Source organism: Strix uralensis, chromosome 5, assembly GCF_047716275.1.
Source record: "Strix uralensis isolate ZFMK-TIS-50842 chromosome 5, bStrUra1, whole genome shotgun sequence".
NCBI classification, from domain to species: Eukaryota; Metazoa; Chordata; class Aves; order Strigiformes; family Strigidae; genus Strix; species Strix uralensis.
In genome coordinates, this window is record NC_133976.1 from 84,500,705 (window position 1) to 84,516,815 (window position 16,111).

General features: G+C 40.8%; 1 protein-coding gene across 7 annotated transcripts in view; it reads right to left on the reverse strand.

Annotated features, from left to right (window-relative positions):
* Positions 1-10,309: 10,309 nt before the first annotated feature.
* The window catches only part of FAR2 (fatty acyl-CoA reductase 2), a 156,914-nt gene continuing 151,112 nt past the window's right edge, over positions 10,310-16,111 (reverse strand). For 6 of the 7 annotated variants that reach the window (XM_074872052.1, XM_074872051.1, XM_074872053.1 and 3 more), the window contains one exon: positions 10,310-15,704. In XM_074872052.1, the coding sequence (XP_074728153.1) occupies positions 15,542-15,704 (163 nt within the window). In that variant the 3' untranslated portion in view covers positions 10,310-15,541. The remainder of the gene's footprint in view (positions 15,705-16,111) is intronic. The other variant, XM_074872056.1, reaches the window with a different exon arrangement.

Consider the following 16,111-nt stretch of genomic DNA (forward strand, 5'->3'; position numbering starts at 1 on the left):
GTTCCTGAATTTTTTTTTGGTGTAACTATCTTGGTTCTTTACTTGATCGTGGAAGACTGCCAGTGCGCACAGAGTCAGAGGGTTCATGGCCATTTTTGTTACTGAAGTAAGTAAAAATTATATATGTGTCTCATTTAGTAAAACTTTTCAACGCTTCAGTTCCATATTTATCATAGAACATAGCACTTCCAAATAAAATGCCAATTGCTATAATAAAACAAATCCTGACAAACAGCTTATCAGCAGAGAATTCTTGCTTTACATACCAAAACGTATTTGCTATTTTGTATTGCTCACTGGCTGACTTTATACTGCTTTCTAAGGCTAAAAAATATCTTAGTTAGAAGAAATACTAATAGAAGTTTTAATTTAATGCATGTTAGATTGAGTTAATTCTTTTGCTTTCTTTCATGTTCTTTATTTCGAGTCAGTAATCATGCAAATGAAGCCTCAGAAAAATATTTTTTAACAAATTCTTTCTAGAAATATTAGACTCGCCTTAATGCCAAAGATTAAAAAATAAATAACAATAATAATGTAGCTATTACTTTTATAATCCCACCACTGGGATTGTCTCTCATCAAACATGTAAACTCACATTCTCTCTCCCAGCTTTCTCCTTCCTTTTGTTATTATTTATTAAAGCTTTCCAGAATCTTGAAGATGGAGGGATTGCTTGGTCATGAATCAGGAAAATACTATCATTTTCTTAGTTACATCTTGTTCTCTCTCACTTTCACTTTCTTCAAAATAAATCTTAATTTACAGAACTTTAAGAATTCACTTTCTTATGGTTTGATTTTTTAAACATCGGCTTCTTCCATCCTAATCTTCAGCATCTTTCCATCCTCTTTTGCTCACTGATACACAGACCATCTGATCACTTTTAGCCCTAACAGGGTATATTTTGGGCTGTTACCACTTACCCCTCAGAAGCAGTATTCATAACTGGAACCTAGTAATGGCAATACTGTAGTAACAACAAAAAATAAGTAGGATGTTGCTTCTGATGAAGTTCTGATTGGAATAAATTAAAACAAAACAATGAGAAGTTGTACTACGTTTGGACAAAGCAACTGGAGTTATTTCTGATAAAATGACTTGCTTTACCTAATGGCATTGTACCTATTACATGTTTGGCTGATAATTCCACAGTTCTCATTTATCTGCTGGACCTAAACTTTCACTAACTATTTATTGTTTCATATTTTTTGTAGTGTTAGGCTACCAATCTAGATCTAAGCTTGTTGTAGCTTGGATTTTTTTTCCCCCCTTTTGTTTATTTGTTTGTATCCTTCTCGCCCCAGTGGTGAGCCAAAAACTATGTAAATCGACATAGAGCAAACAGATTTAAGCAAAATCCAGACTGGCACTTCACTTCCTTATTGATGAGTGTTCTCCCAGAGCCTTTAGTCTTGGATAGTTTTGATCATAGGCTAGAAATCCTAGCTTGGGGTTCAGTTTTACTTTGTCCATCTCCATCTCTGCAAACAGTATCTCAGAGCAGGTAAGACTGCAGCCAGTGTGACACCAGAGAAGTTCTCAGAACTTCTGACGCGCAGGCTCCATCCACTAAGGAACTAAGCACAGTGTGATATATTGATTTACAGGCTCTCTGATGAGAAAGCGTTTTGATCCCTCAAACATTGTAGCGAGATACTAGTTTATAGCAATAATTGTCCTGGTAAGGGAGGTATTGGATCACAAAAAGATAGGTAATAATACACAGCCCCACGCCGGTGAGCTCAGGCAGCGTTGCTTTGGGAAGAGGCTCGATGCTTGTAGGGTGAGTGGTGGCAGGAGGGCCAAGGAGGGACGCGAGGTGGGATGGTGCATGTGTAGCTGTGCTGCATCGGAGTGGGGGCGCTGCTTGCACCCACAAACAGCTTTGCAGGGCACCGTCATCTCCTATGGAAGAGAGCAAGGCTTTGTGCTTGGCCCATAGCGTTGGCTATCGGTAGCAGCTGAGCACAAGCTTCCCCATGAAGGACGTGAGGGTAAAAGGGGGAGGATAAAGGAGAAAAGGAGTGTGCGGGGAAATGAGAGGGTTTGGCACTGCCTAGGAGTTTAATTTATGATCTAAATGTTGGAGTACAGTGTGTGCTTTTCAACTTTGTAGATGACATCAGGCTGGCAGCGAGAGCCGAAACATCAGAGGATATGATTTGAATTTGAAATGACCTTCATGAATTGGAAAGAATGCCCTGAAGACCTCAGAGATAATTCAATACAGAGATGCTCAGGCTCGGTGCTGAGGTGGAAATAACGAGCTGCACAGTTCCAGGAGGGGAGCTGAGGTAAGGAGGCCTTGCAGTGGCTCATGGGGGAGAAAGAGTAAGTGTCAAAGCTGGAAAGTGAGTGGTGGAAGGAGAGAAAAAAAACCTGGAAAGGTGATTGCACTGTTTGGTGACTCAGGGTAACCTGAACTGAACTGAAGCTAACTGCTGTGCTTAGCTTTCATCCTATTTTCAACATGTTGTGACCCTGCAAGCTTTATTATGAACGCAAGTGGGGTGGTAGATAAACTGAACATAAACTAAATCTGTAGTTGTTGTTGCACTGTGGATCAGGTTGTGCCACAGAACTCTGTTTCATCAGGGTCTGTTAATTCTCACTATATAAAAATTTGACTGGTTTTACAAAACACAAACAAATATTTCCCTCACAGCAAAGGAGAATCTTTAAGCCTCTGATTTTTTTTCTCCATGGTAATGTAGTTAAAAATATGAATCAAAAACTCAACAAATACAAAAACAATGCAAGATTACAACATATTTTTCAAGACAGTGTACTGGGAATGTGTGTCTCGGACTGCCCCAGAAGCAGCCATTTGACTGACTTGTTGGACTAGATACAAATAGATGTCATTTTCTTTAAAGCTGCTGCCTGGCTAGTTATTATGCACATGAGTGTCTGCTAGGTCCCAAAATTGGCTTGTGAGGTTTGTCTAAGGAGCTTACTATCAGAGGATGCAGCCATATCTTTGGAAAGTCACTTGCAATGTGATGGCTAACCTTGAGTGCTTTTGTACAGGGGACTGTGGTATTTGGGAAATGCTGCCCTGGCTACTTCCCAGGCTGCAGGTCGGTGATGTGGGGTTGGGTCACAAATCAAAAGGGTTGCATGTCCTGCAGAGCTGGAGATTCTTCCTTTCTGCTGCTGAGGCAGGCAGCTGGTTTTCTAAGACCCCAAGAAATCAAAGAAGGTAATGGCTGGAGGGGTAGGCTCCAGGAGCAGAGCAAGGGGTTTGGAGGATGTCTCTTCTTCTTGTCCCTCTCTGTGGCACTGCAGGATACAAAGGTATCTGGGCCCAAAGGAGAAACACGTGTTTTCTAGCTGCCCTTCCTTCACTCGGTCAGCTTGGATGGAGTAACACATCCAAGTTCCCCGGTAGTTCTGGAAGGAGCTGTTCAGCTGTGTTTGGGACATAATGATGCACAAAATTACAAATTGTCCTGTTGCTCTGACTTGCTTATAAATGAGTTGGCTTTCATTTGAAAGCATTATATTTGGGTTAGTGCTCTGCCAAGCCAAGCCAAGGATTTGCTGCCAACAGGGCTGAAGGCTCTTAGCACTGGGCAGTATAGCCAGAATCACACAGCGGGGTGGCCCCGTCTCCCATGGGGACTGTGCTTTCTTAATTAACTTGTGTGGGAGCAGAGCTGTGCTTGCTCAGCTGCTAGACTCAGGGTGGCTCATGTGAAGCGTCGGCAGTGTGACTGTGGAACAAACTCTGTGTATGGAGGTGCACGATGGGTGGCTTCCCAAATTAGTTGTTACTTACCATTACAAAACCCAGAACCTTAAGTGTTTTGTTTGTGACACCTTGCTTACAAGTGTCACAGCTAATAAAAGCTCTGTCGCCTGGCTGGGGTTATAAACTGGCACGTGAAGTCAATCTGTGTTACTTGAGTTTAATAATAAATGGAACTGTAAGTCATAAGTAGTATGGTTGTGTGTATCTGCTTTCTTTCACTAGAACAAGATGAAAACTTTGTTTATTTCTCTCTTTTACTTTGTAACTTATAATTGTTCTCCTGACCTGCAGAGTGTCAAATCCCTGACTTAAGCCTCACTTGCCTTTTCAAGCTGGTTTACCTTATTAGTCTCTTCCCTGCTAAATTTGCCCTCGCTGACTAGATTTTAGTATTTTTCTTGGCATAATCTGACAGCCCTTTGTTTATGAACAAAGTTTCCCCAGAGGTGTTAAGTGGTAGCAAACTTTCCAGAGACCTCCATAGGCAACTGAGGCTTCTCTTTTCCCAGACCAATTGTCACATCAACGTCTGCTGGGAGGGGAGTGCTAAAATGATCGATAATCATGGATTATGAAGACAAGATTAACTCGAGGAAAAATTTCCCCTTAAACTCAGTGTTGCATAAACACAGTCATTGTCGAATAAGTTACTGCCATTCACACTTCCAAGGAGCCAAACTTTTATTTATTACTCTACAATTAAAAATTCTAGTTTTTACTATCTATAGTTGTAATTTTTTCTTTAGTTTCTCAAGTTCCAAAATATCTTAATTTTTGAAGGCCTGAGGCAATGAGAAAGAATTAAATCCACCTTTCTCTGCAAGATTGTGCCATATTACAGCTTTCTATTTTTTGTTAAGATGCAACTGGCGCAGTCACTGGGGTATTCGCCCATTCTTTTGGGGGCCTTTCAGTGTCTTGTACAGCAAATGCTGTCAGAAACAGTGACCAATGACAGTGGCAAAGGTCCAGCATTATAACTAGCAAAACATTTGCCTTGTGTACCCCAAAGCTTGCCTGTTCTCTGATTACATTTACTGATCTAAATACAGGCAAAACCTCTTCCTACAAACCTTTTTACTGGTTTTGCTGGCGTTTTCACCAGCCCTGATTTCTCTAACCAGCTTATATACATTTAGTCCAATTAATTATTTTGCACTTTGGCAGCAGCTTTCCCCAAGTGGTTCTCAAGGGGTTGTGCTCTCGGTAGTGGTTATGAGCCCAAACAGCTCAGTTGGAGAGGAGAAGCTTACAGTGAGAAATGAATCAGAAATACAGAAATCGGGTCACCAGCAGAGGTGGGAATTTCTGTTGAAAGTCCTCAGCAAAGCTCTCTGCATACCCTGTTCAGGGAAAATTGAGGAAGGGTAGATTTTGTTGAGCAGAGGTTTTAAATGTTACTTTCTGCCCTGGCCCTGCATTATGTGCAGACCAATCTCTGTGCAGGTAAGCTGTCACTTGTATCTGTGTGCCTGCAACCCCTGTCAGCAGACCTTCATCTATGATCTTTTTTCACACCGTTCATTGATGATATTCATGATTTGGTGTGTTTTCCCCTTGTGTTTTGTTTTGGCAGCCTATGGAAATCACTACTAGGTAGCTTTTCAAAGGCAGCTTCAGCTTGATGCTGTCTTGCCTAATCTTCATCCTGGGTCATTTTTGTAGAAGATGCATTTCTTTGATGTGTGCTTTTGACGTGGTTTTTACATCTGGGTCTCTGGGTGAAGCTCACATGATTAGCAGCGTAGTGTGTGCTGTTTCCCTGCAAGGAAAAAGTTGCCTCTGAGACTGCAGTGCAGGGAGCTACAGGAATTTGTATCATCAGGTCGCTTCTGTCATGAGAACAGGGGAGGTTCAGACTGGACATTAGGAAAAAATTTTTCACAGAAAGAGTGGTCAGACAGTGGAATAGGCTGCCCAGGGAGGGGGTGGAGTCACCATCCCTGGGTGTGTTTAAGGGTCGTTTGGATGAGATGTTGGGGGATGTGGTGTAGGGGAGAACTTGTAGAGTCGGGCTGATGGTTGGACTCGATGATCCCAAGGGTCTTTTCCAACCTGAATGATTCTGCTGAGAAGTAGTTGAATGTGTGCCCCTCTGATGGCTCTGAATGGGATATGGGTTAATTCAACTGACCTGAAGGCAGCCATTGCTTCCTTCACTTTGGAATCCCGTCCAATAGGTAGGGTGTGAATGCTGGGTCCAGAAATCTGTTTTATCACTGTGCCACTGCACTTTTCAGAGTCAAATAATCCTGATTCAGGCAGTTATGAAGTGAGACTTGCGGGGTCTGTTCTTAATGAACAACAGTAACCTCTGGCTGTCCTTAGTTAAGGGAGACGGGGACGATTGTCTGGGATCCCTTCCCTTGAGACCTGGTGCTTATTCTGTCATCTAAGCCATGATGTATCAGCTAAGGATTAGTTGTCCTACATTAATTACATCATTTTCCTCCTCCCTGTTTTGCTTCACTTAAAAGATGAATACAATTTCCTTAGTTTATTTAATTGATTATTTGGCTTGATAATACCACATCATCAGAATGTCAGAAGAAAATCTTTAAATATTGAAGTCTGCAGGTTGACCTTTAAATCTTTAGAATGAATTTGAGCTTTCTTGCTGATGGCTTTAATTCATTGATGCATCTTGATGGAAAATTGATTTTTTTTTTCCTCCCTAAATATCACATTTACATAAAAAAATGGAAAATGATATTTTAAGAAATGATTTGCTAACAAAATGAATACGATGTCTTTGATGTATGCCCTGGGTTTCACGATTTGAAATAATTTTCATTAAGGAAAGGTTCATGATAATGCTGTGACTTTTTCTTTCATTAAACTCTGCTGCATTGCAAGGAAGTGAGAGTTCATTACTAGACATTATCTATTCTTGATTTACAGAAGACCAACATCATGAGATACGCTCTTTGTCCTTTATTTTCAAAACTAGTAGGGCTGAAAGGCTTAGCCTCTGTTCTCTAAAAACAAACAAGCCCCAGAAACTAACAAGCAAAAAGCCCTCAATGTCATTGTCTTTTCTTACTGGATTAGGACACGTAGTATAAATCTTACAAAGCCTAGAGCGAGACTGGCAAAATGCCATTCTGATGAAAGAGCATCATTATAAAGTCAATACCAAATGCCACTAAAAGTGTCATTAACTTGAAAAGAAGAATGAAAAAATATTTCTGTTGAATAGCATGGGTCAGATTTTGTTTTTCATGCTAAATTCTATTAGGAAAGACTGGAATAAAGTTGTGGTGGCCATACAGTAGCAGGAAGTTTATGCAAAGGTTGAGACAAAGCCACTCCTTTTATCTGGAGTCCTTCAGTGCAAACTGGGGCAGCTCCTTTCTTTCTCTCCTTACCCCTACTTTTGCTTTAGCCTACATCGAACAGTTGTGGACCATCAAGTGGATATTCTGGAGACTGAGAAACATCAAGCTCAGCCCTTTTCCTTCTCCTCTCACCATGAAGCTGTGATGAGCCAGTTTCCTTCTAATCCTGGCCCACAGACACGCCTTCTGGACCCTCCTCTGGGCCTCTCTGGACCCTCCTCTCTTTCTTCCTCATCTCTGATACAGAAGATGTTCTTATCATAAAGGAATTATAATCAGAACATTCAAGGAGATGTGTGTGGGGTGGGGAAAGAGAACAGATTGTGAGGAGAGAGGAAATCTGGGAGCTGCGTGACTTCTAGAAGAATGTGAAAAATGTGACGTTGGGGTAGCAGAAGTATTATTGGGGTTGGGGACAACAGAATGAGAGATGAACTGGCTGTCTTTTGGCAAAGAGTTGCCTCTCAGGAATGTAAGGGTGTGGATTTGGCCCTGCTGGTGGTGTGAGTCAAGTTCCCTTGCCTGCAGCAGTGGATTAGACCTGCAGAATTTGTGGCACCCACACTTTTTATATATACACACGCATATCCAGTCACATACGCACACACATATATATATACACACAGACACAAGTGGTTTTATGTCTATTTAGCCTGTGTCGTTGAAAAGAGGTCGCTATCTATATTTGCCAGCACTCTACATGCTGTACATTCATTCTCCAGGACCACTTCTGCCACGGTGTTTAGGAGAAATCGGCCAACTGATGATGAGTAACAGGCTACTTGCATGATTATTTACATGGCAGGAAGAAAGATTTCTCATCCAGAATTAGTCATATGTGCTAAATACCGCCTCAGTCTTCATGCCTTTTTTTCAGAGTCGGTCTGGTTGTTTCTTGTTTTGCTTTTATCAAGGTATTCTTAGTTTTTCAATAAAAAAAAAAAAAAAAAGAAAAGCCTTTTGGAGAAATTTAAAGGAAAAGATAGGTGTGATTTGGTGAAATGAGTTCAAGATGCCAAACTTTCTACAACAAATATGATTTTTTGGGAAGGAGTTAGTAAAATAATTTCTGACTCTTGACAAAAACATTTTATCAATAATACATGATGGAAATATTTCCTAGTGTGGTTTTTGGTAAACAATTATTTTGAAAACTAACAAATTTGTAAGGTTTTAAAAAATTTTATGATAATGCAATACTTTTTTCTTGAATAGTGTTGGACAGAAGCTGAAAAGTACCAGTCCCTCCACATTTACCACATCCAAGTCTTTGTCACCCATAGCCCCCTTAGAATTTAACAACAGACATTTCTGAAATGCATTTAACTTCTAGCATCCAAAATAATGTCTGGAAAAAAAAAGCTAAAGTTTTGGTCACTAACTATGTATGATTTTAAAAATTAGGTAAGACACAGGTTACTTTTGTACTGAAATTGAGGCAGTTCTGGCTACATATTATGTTGAATTAGTTTCCAATTACATTCCATTGGCAGTGCATAGCATGCCACTATTTATAGCATGCTTTCACCTTGCTACCCTCCTGCTACACTTAATTGTAACAAGCAACATTAAAACTTCATTTCCCTTTCCAGAAATCCAGCTATGCGGGTATTTGCCTCTACTCAGATAGATCTGACCTCTTTCCCTGCTTTCCAAAATTTTGTGTGTGTGTGTCTATGTGCACTCGTATGTTCATCCATAGATGTATATAAATGCCAAATATTTTGACCAGTCCTCTCTTGAGATATATGTGGAAAAAATATATTATTATGGACATATGTATCTAGGAATATACACACAAGATTCAAAGTTTCTGAAAATGAGATTATTGCAAGGCATTGCAGTCACTAGAATTAAAATGGAACTACTGAAACACAGAACAATTACAGTTTGTGCTCAGCACTCGGGGTGTCTGATCGTGCTGTGCTCCCACAGAGCACTGGAAGAAGGTCAGATAATATACTTATGAATCTTTGTGAAGAGCGGTGGAATGAGCCAAGATCCTGCAAGCCAGCTAGAGGAGAGGTGAGTGGACTGGTGGTAGGCTGTGCTGTGCCTGGGCTTTTGGAAACAGAATTGCTACAGCAGCCAAAGGAATGGAGGTGTTTTGATTTCAGGCTCTTCCAATGCCGATAGCTGGAAACATTTACTAGACTAAAGCTTTAATGTTAAAATATAAATACTTTTTTTTTTTCCTCCCCCTGATGACTTGATAGTGGAGACCTTTGAGGGATGTGACATTCTCTTTGGCTACAAATACTCCGACAGAGTGCCTGAACTCAGACCTTGAGACAGTGTCTTTGCTTTGGGCAGCTGGAGATTATTTACTTTTGAAGTTCACAACTGTGAAAAATTTATTTCAGCAAGAAAGATAATTTTTTTTTTAGTAAGAACTGTTCTACTTATAAAACAAACAACTTCCTAGTTAGTCCTGCTCTTTGTCAAGGTGATTTCATTATCTTACTGTGCCACTCCTTCCACATGGCCTTGGTGACATCATTTGAAGTACAGTGAAATGATTTGTCATAGAGTCAGAATGTTTTTGGCAATCCTGAGAATTGCTAGATTAAGAGCTTACCCAACATCCTGGACCATTATTGTGTACACTTCTTGGAAGCACATATAAACGATGATTATTTCCCACCCCCCCATGCATGCCTGTGCAATAACATCCTTAAACATTTTTTGATGTATGGTAGAGTCTTGAAATAAAAGCATACCTTATTCCTCTGGACTTTAAAAGCTCTTCATGCCAGAAGAGAGTTATGGTGTTAATGCCAAGTGTAAATTAAAGTCCTTACCTCATAAAATTAAGAATTTGGGGTAATATTCTCAGGTGCAAATGGTATGTTTTTCAACAGGTTGGTTGCGTTATTACCAATCTGTTCTTGCCGAAGACCTGTCCCTATCACTTTCTGGAGGACCCTTATCAGAGAAGGACCCTTCCAGGATGTACAGTCTCAGTTATTCCTTTTAAAATTTGGGATTTCCCCCTCTGTTTTCCCTCTCCTTGCCCATGCAGCGGGTCCTTGTGCTGGCAGCTGCCTGTAGGTGGGGCTGCCGTTCCACGCAATTCCACGCCAGCAGCTGTGGTACATGTGTACAGATGGGGTACAGATGTGGTACAGAGGTGGTGCAGAAGCTGCCTGTGCTGAACTGCAACGGCCAGCAGGTAACCATCTCCTTTAGCAACTTGAGCGATGCAAAGTGACCGTAGTTTTAAAATATTTTATTGTATGTTTAAAATAACATAAACATATTAACAATTTTATGGCTGAGGTTCTCATAATTTGGGACTTCACCATTTTATCTGATTTGAGAGCTCAAAAGATTACACCTTAACATTAGAAACTTTGTAATTAAGATTTTATAACAGTAAGTCGTCTCATAGCTAACAAGAGAATAGAAATAGCGGGTAGAACTGTATAAATTTGGACAGTGGGAGAGTATATATTTTACTATAAACTGGGATCTGCCAAGATTATGTAAGGACAAGAAACCTTTTATAAGCAGTTTCATGTTAATCTGAACAAACCAACTCAATTCATAGTTGACTTTTAAGCAATAGAGAAAAGTGGGACAGTACATTTTTAATTATTCCCCAAATATGCTTTTTTAAAGTTTTAAAATCCTCTTAAGTAAGTCTGTACCACCTTCACACTGATATTTAGCACCATGTAATGGGATATTCACCACTTATCTTCTGGGGAATGTACAGTATATTATTTACTCTGCGCTAGAATAAAGGGTCCAATTGTAATAAAAGTTCATCCTTGCTTTCTGCAGTAGAACGTCAACGCTGGAAGAGCAACAGCATGCGTTTGACCATGAAGCTGTAGCTTATTTACAAACAAAAGAATGCCCCCCTCCCTCTTTTCCCAGTTGCTTATTCATGATGATGATTTCATTAGTAGTACTACACGTTAGGTTTCCTTTACAGTGGAAATTAGGGTAGGTTTTAATCACTTTGTCTTAAACTGAATTGGAACAGTGCATACCAAACAAGCACAGCCTGGCATTTCAATATAAGCTCCACTGCTTTCACCATCTCTCTTGTATGAGAAGACTGGTGCTGATAGATGTAACTATACACACAGGCATATATAATCGTGTTTTCTTAGAAAAGGTAAAATAACAAATTTCTTGAGGAGGTGGGTAATGGGCCAACAACCTGTAATATAACAGTATGTCTGTTACCCTCCCTCTCTACCAAGGAAGAATTGTATTTTCTTAACAAAAGAAATGGGATGGGGGGGGGTTAAGAAATTTTATTTTTTTGGTAACAGACATGCTGGAGATAAACAGCTTTGGTTGTCAGTCAAAAGGCAGTTTCAACTCAGATTAATTTTAGGGATTTGCGTTTGTTATCGCAATTTAATAAAAAAAAAGATACTTCTTAATTGCAAGCTTCCGCTCATTGCTCTTTGACAGTGAAATGATACTCAGTGTTTCATTGCTTTCGCACAGCAGCTCACAGCGATAGCCTACAGACTAGTGTATATGCATAGTATTAACAAAACATTAGTACGTTGGGTTCAGCGGGGTTCCATGTTATTTCTGTAGCAGCACTGCAGGCTTCTGACGCTGTGAGGGGGTAGATACACTGCAAGTTCATAGGGTACAAACAAATAATCCCATTATCCTGTCGTGTGGCAGACAGTTTCTCTTGTGGCTGTGAAGAATGACTGCCAATATTGTTCTCTATGCTGCCTGTTGGAAGCTGGGGGAAGGATGGAGGAGCCTTTAAGTTCATATGCTTTATTACAAGAAACCAAACTGATAACAAAATGCTGATGGAGCTCTTCCCCCACTCCTTGGGAGGCAGAGTCCTCTGAGTTTGGCAGCTCCAATTTCTCTGATCCCTCGAGTCTCTCTTGCCTTATTGTGCTGGATGCTCTGTGCCCAGCAATGCTGCTGCTGTCTATGAGCAGAGGCTGCAGGAATGCTCCTCGTACTCCTCTCTCCTCCCCATAGCACTGACCGTGCTACCTCTGTAGGGGAGAAAAAGGAGCTTGAGTCCTGCTTCAACCTTACAGGAATTAAAAGCTCTATCCTTTAGCCGTGAGTAATATCCACTCCCGAGTTGTTAGCATTAATTTGTGCACAGTCACCACAGGACCTCAGATTTAACTTGGTAACAACTGTATTTGGTTTTTCTTTCATCAAAAGCTTGTGAGTATACATGAAAGAGCAAGAGAGAGAATAGGGAAGAAAAGAAGTGGCTGTCATTCGGTGTTTTCTTTTAGCTATTTTCCCCAAGGCTTGGGTTTCTTCAGAGCACATACAAAGACACCGAGGAGCACACAGTAAAACATCAAAGATAAAGTCACTGCTTGAGGTGAGAACAAGTTCTTATGCCAGGTCCAGCTCTCCATGACGACAGTCATGACTGGCACCAAAAAGGCCTTTGCCACGCGTCAGTCTCTGCATTGACATTTTTCTGAAATATTTCTGTGGTTCAGACAATCACCTGAAAACATCTCGAGCCACAAGACAATGGATTAAAGATTCAAGTTTCACTGCATGTTATGTCTATGTTAAGAAAAGCCAACAGCTTGATTCCCCCCAGGCAAGGCCAGAGCTCTGGAGCCAGCCGCTGGCGATGCTGCGTGAGCTATGAGAGGTCTCCAGAAGAGCATACACCACCTGCACCTGCTATGTTTCTGCAACATCCCAACATCCCCTCCTGCTGTTTATTCAGGGCTGAGTAGTAGCTTTGGTGTGGCTGCTACCTTCAGCAAAATGCTGAAGAGCTTTAAAACGAAATACCACCATTGTTCTGAGTGAAACCTGAAGCATCTTTTTGTATGTGCAGAAAACAAGTCCGGATATGCTCAGGTGAGCCAAGATACATCTCAGACTTGTTGGGACAATACAGCCTGTGCAAATAACTGTGAATGCCTACAGGCATATGTGAGGAATGCATGGCATGACTAACTTTGGGGAAGAAAAGGCAGGACACTTTACCCATGGTAGAGCTGACTGATGTAGACCAAACATTGTAGGTGTAGCAGGTCTGCAGTATCTGACTTTTCTGAGATTCAAGTTTTTGTCTGTCGTGTGCACTGCATAAAACTTATGATCCCCTTAGCTGTTGCTTCTCTTTGTACATAAGGCAGGCACTTAAAAAGACTTTTAGGATACGAGTTAAAATTCTTTCCTACTTTTTTAATGGAAATTTGTTTCAAAACAATCTGCAATTTTGTTTTTTCAGCCTTTCATATGAGAAGATTGGAAGCTGGCTGTTAACCTGATTATGTACTTGAGGGAACGCAGTCTTTCTAGAGGAATCCTTACAGCAACCTGCCTCACCCTGCCAAGGCAGCCAGTCTCTGCATAGCCACATTAAGCAAGGTATACTGCAGCCGACCTTCACCATATAGACTGCTACAGAAGCACTGTACACCAACTGTCCGGTCCCCAGAGCTCCAGCCCATAGCTCCTGGCTTCCCAGGCAGCGACTCCTTGCTAATGTGCAATGCACAGCTAGCACTGCCCCGCTTTCTGAAGTTGGAAAACACATAGCTAACAACCAGCCTGGTTTCATTTCGAAAGGATGTTTTCAAGGCAAGAGCTTAAATAATTTGCATGTACGTAGACTGGGTGCTTGACCTAATTAAGACATAGATCAGAAGTAATGTGTGAGAAACACAGGGGCCTTTGCTAGGGAATACCACTCTGCACACCATGTTTCTGGTCAGGTTCTGCTGCAGGCATCCTTTGGCAATGGCTTGAAACTAGACCTCTGGGGCATACGGGGGAAGATTAATTCCCTTCACCTTTAGAAAGACTTTTGAACTAGCTTGGAGGCCTAAGATATAAATATACTGTGTCATCATAACTTGCTCTTGCCTTCACTGCCAAAAACAAGTATAATTTTTGAAGAATGCCAGCTCTGTAAATGCTATTCTCAGCTCTCAAAAGAGCAACTCTGTCATTTTTTCTTGTGAACTAGCATTACTTTTTCAGACAGCTAGCATGACACAAGACTAGAGAAATTGGATGCTGCATTGTTTCAAAAACTATCTGCTTTAAAGTCTGATAATCCTGAAGTGCTTATTCAGTGTTATCTGAATAAAAAATATTCCAGTATTAGATTTGATTTTGAAAATATGATAGCATGATAAATTTATTCTTGTTGCACTAAGGCCGTTGTTGCACCAGCTACTTTGAAGAAGGCTCTCCCTTTCTGTCTCCCCTCGCAGGAATTCATATTTCACTAGGTGATACAAGTATCTCCAATAGCCATGAGCGTTAGGAAGATCCTTGGGTTCCTTTCTAAACTGCAATGTAGGACAAAATGCATTGCCTTCACAGTGCATGATTGTTTTAACACAGAAGTCAACGAACCCTTTCCTATCCTCAACAAAAACAAGTTTCAGACTTTTTAATTCCTGCTGACAGGAGAGGCAGCAGAACTGGCCTGATGGGATTTCCTCCATACAGGTCTTTACACTTTCTTTGCCAGTGGAAGTGATCAACTGCAAAGTGATTTAGCTGTAATGAAAGCGTGAAGGGCAGTATCAGGCTGTTTTTGAGCTACAGGGAGAGAAGTTTTCAGCAGACAAATGGAATAGGGAAAAGGTCTATTCCTCAAAAATAATAAAGAGTTTCTGAATTCTTCTTCAGTCTTTTAAGAAGCGTTCTCTTCATTCTCAGAGTAAATACAGCATTTTTCAAGCCAAAAAAATATTCCAAGCAAATATGATAAATGTAAGAACAGGGCTTTTTAACAGACTGCAACCTTAACCACGGAGAGAAAAAATACCGCTCCACAGGAAAGCAGCTTGTGAGTGAGCAGAGTTAACACAGGTACATGAATTCTATGTGTCTTCGGTTATGGCTTGAAAGTATCAGTCCTCAGTAGCAATATAAGACAAGATCTGAAAACTGTTCAGTGTGTTTGTTGGTCTAGTGTAACTGATCTTTATTCCCCCTCTAAGTTTTGAAAAACTGAAAATGTTAAATCATGTTTTTCAATAGGGTACCATTTCACTGAATAAGAATGAAGGAATAGCCTCTTTAGGAAGACCTCTTACAGGTTAATTTCCTTGGCTGGGTCTTCTCTGATGGCATCCTTTTCTTCCAAGGTTGTATGCTTTAAACTTGCTTCTTTTGAGGAAGAAGATGGGATTAAGATAGCCTAGGTAGTGCATGGGAAGACAATGACTTTGGTTAATCCTCACTTTTGCACATCAGACTCTAGATGAATGGTTCCGGCTTGAGTTATGGCTTTAAAAATTGGCCTGGTCCTATGGAAGAAAGACCACCATATATTAAAGCATTAGTTAAAATTAAAAAGGTGAACATATAACAGTGCACAATAAATGCAGGCTGCTGTTGGAGGGAGTGGATTTTTCTGCTACTTTCAGACCCCGATGCCCATAGTTGCTGATTAGAGGAGATGGAGGTCCTTCTGGAAGAGACTGGTTGCTGATGGACGGCTTCAGTGCCTGAGGGTGCTGGATGCCCTGAAGTAGGAAAGGAACTTGTAGCAGAGGCTCACCACAAAGTACCAGATGTTTCGAGCCATCTGTGACCTTGCAATGAAAATACGCCAGATGATCACAAAGAGGGTGATGTTGAATGCATATCGGATGTTCCTCTGACTGTGAAAGAGAAAGAGGCATCTTACGGAGGAAGACAAAAACAACAAAAAGCTTACAGCCTGCTTCATTTACTACAGGTAATTTTGTAAGAAATCCTGTTTACAAGTGGCCCTTGGGCTTCTTGCCATCCTATTTTAATGAAGACACTGTGCCTAAGATGTGCCTACCATCTTGCCAAGGACTGTTGAAGTTAGGGTATAGCAAATAGTTAATGGGATAGGTGGAAGACCTCTATTGCAAGTCTCTCTTGTTCTGTGTACTCTCATTTCAAACCAGAATAGAAGTCATACTGAGAGTTTTTTCTTTATGATAGTCTAGGTCCAATACTTTCTGCTTTGATTTGGTATATTGGCTATTTTTTACTTTGCAGGATTGGTGGCAGGCTAGAGGACCTTTGCGGGAGCTAA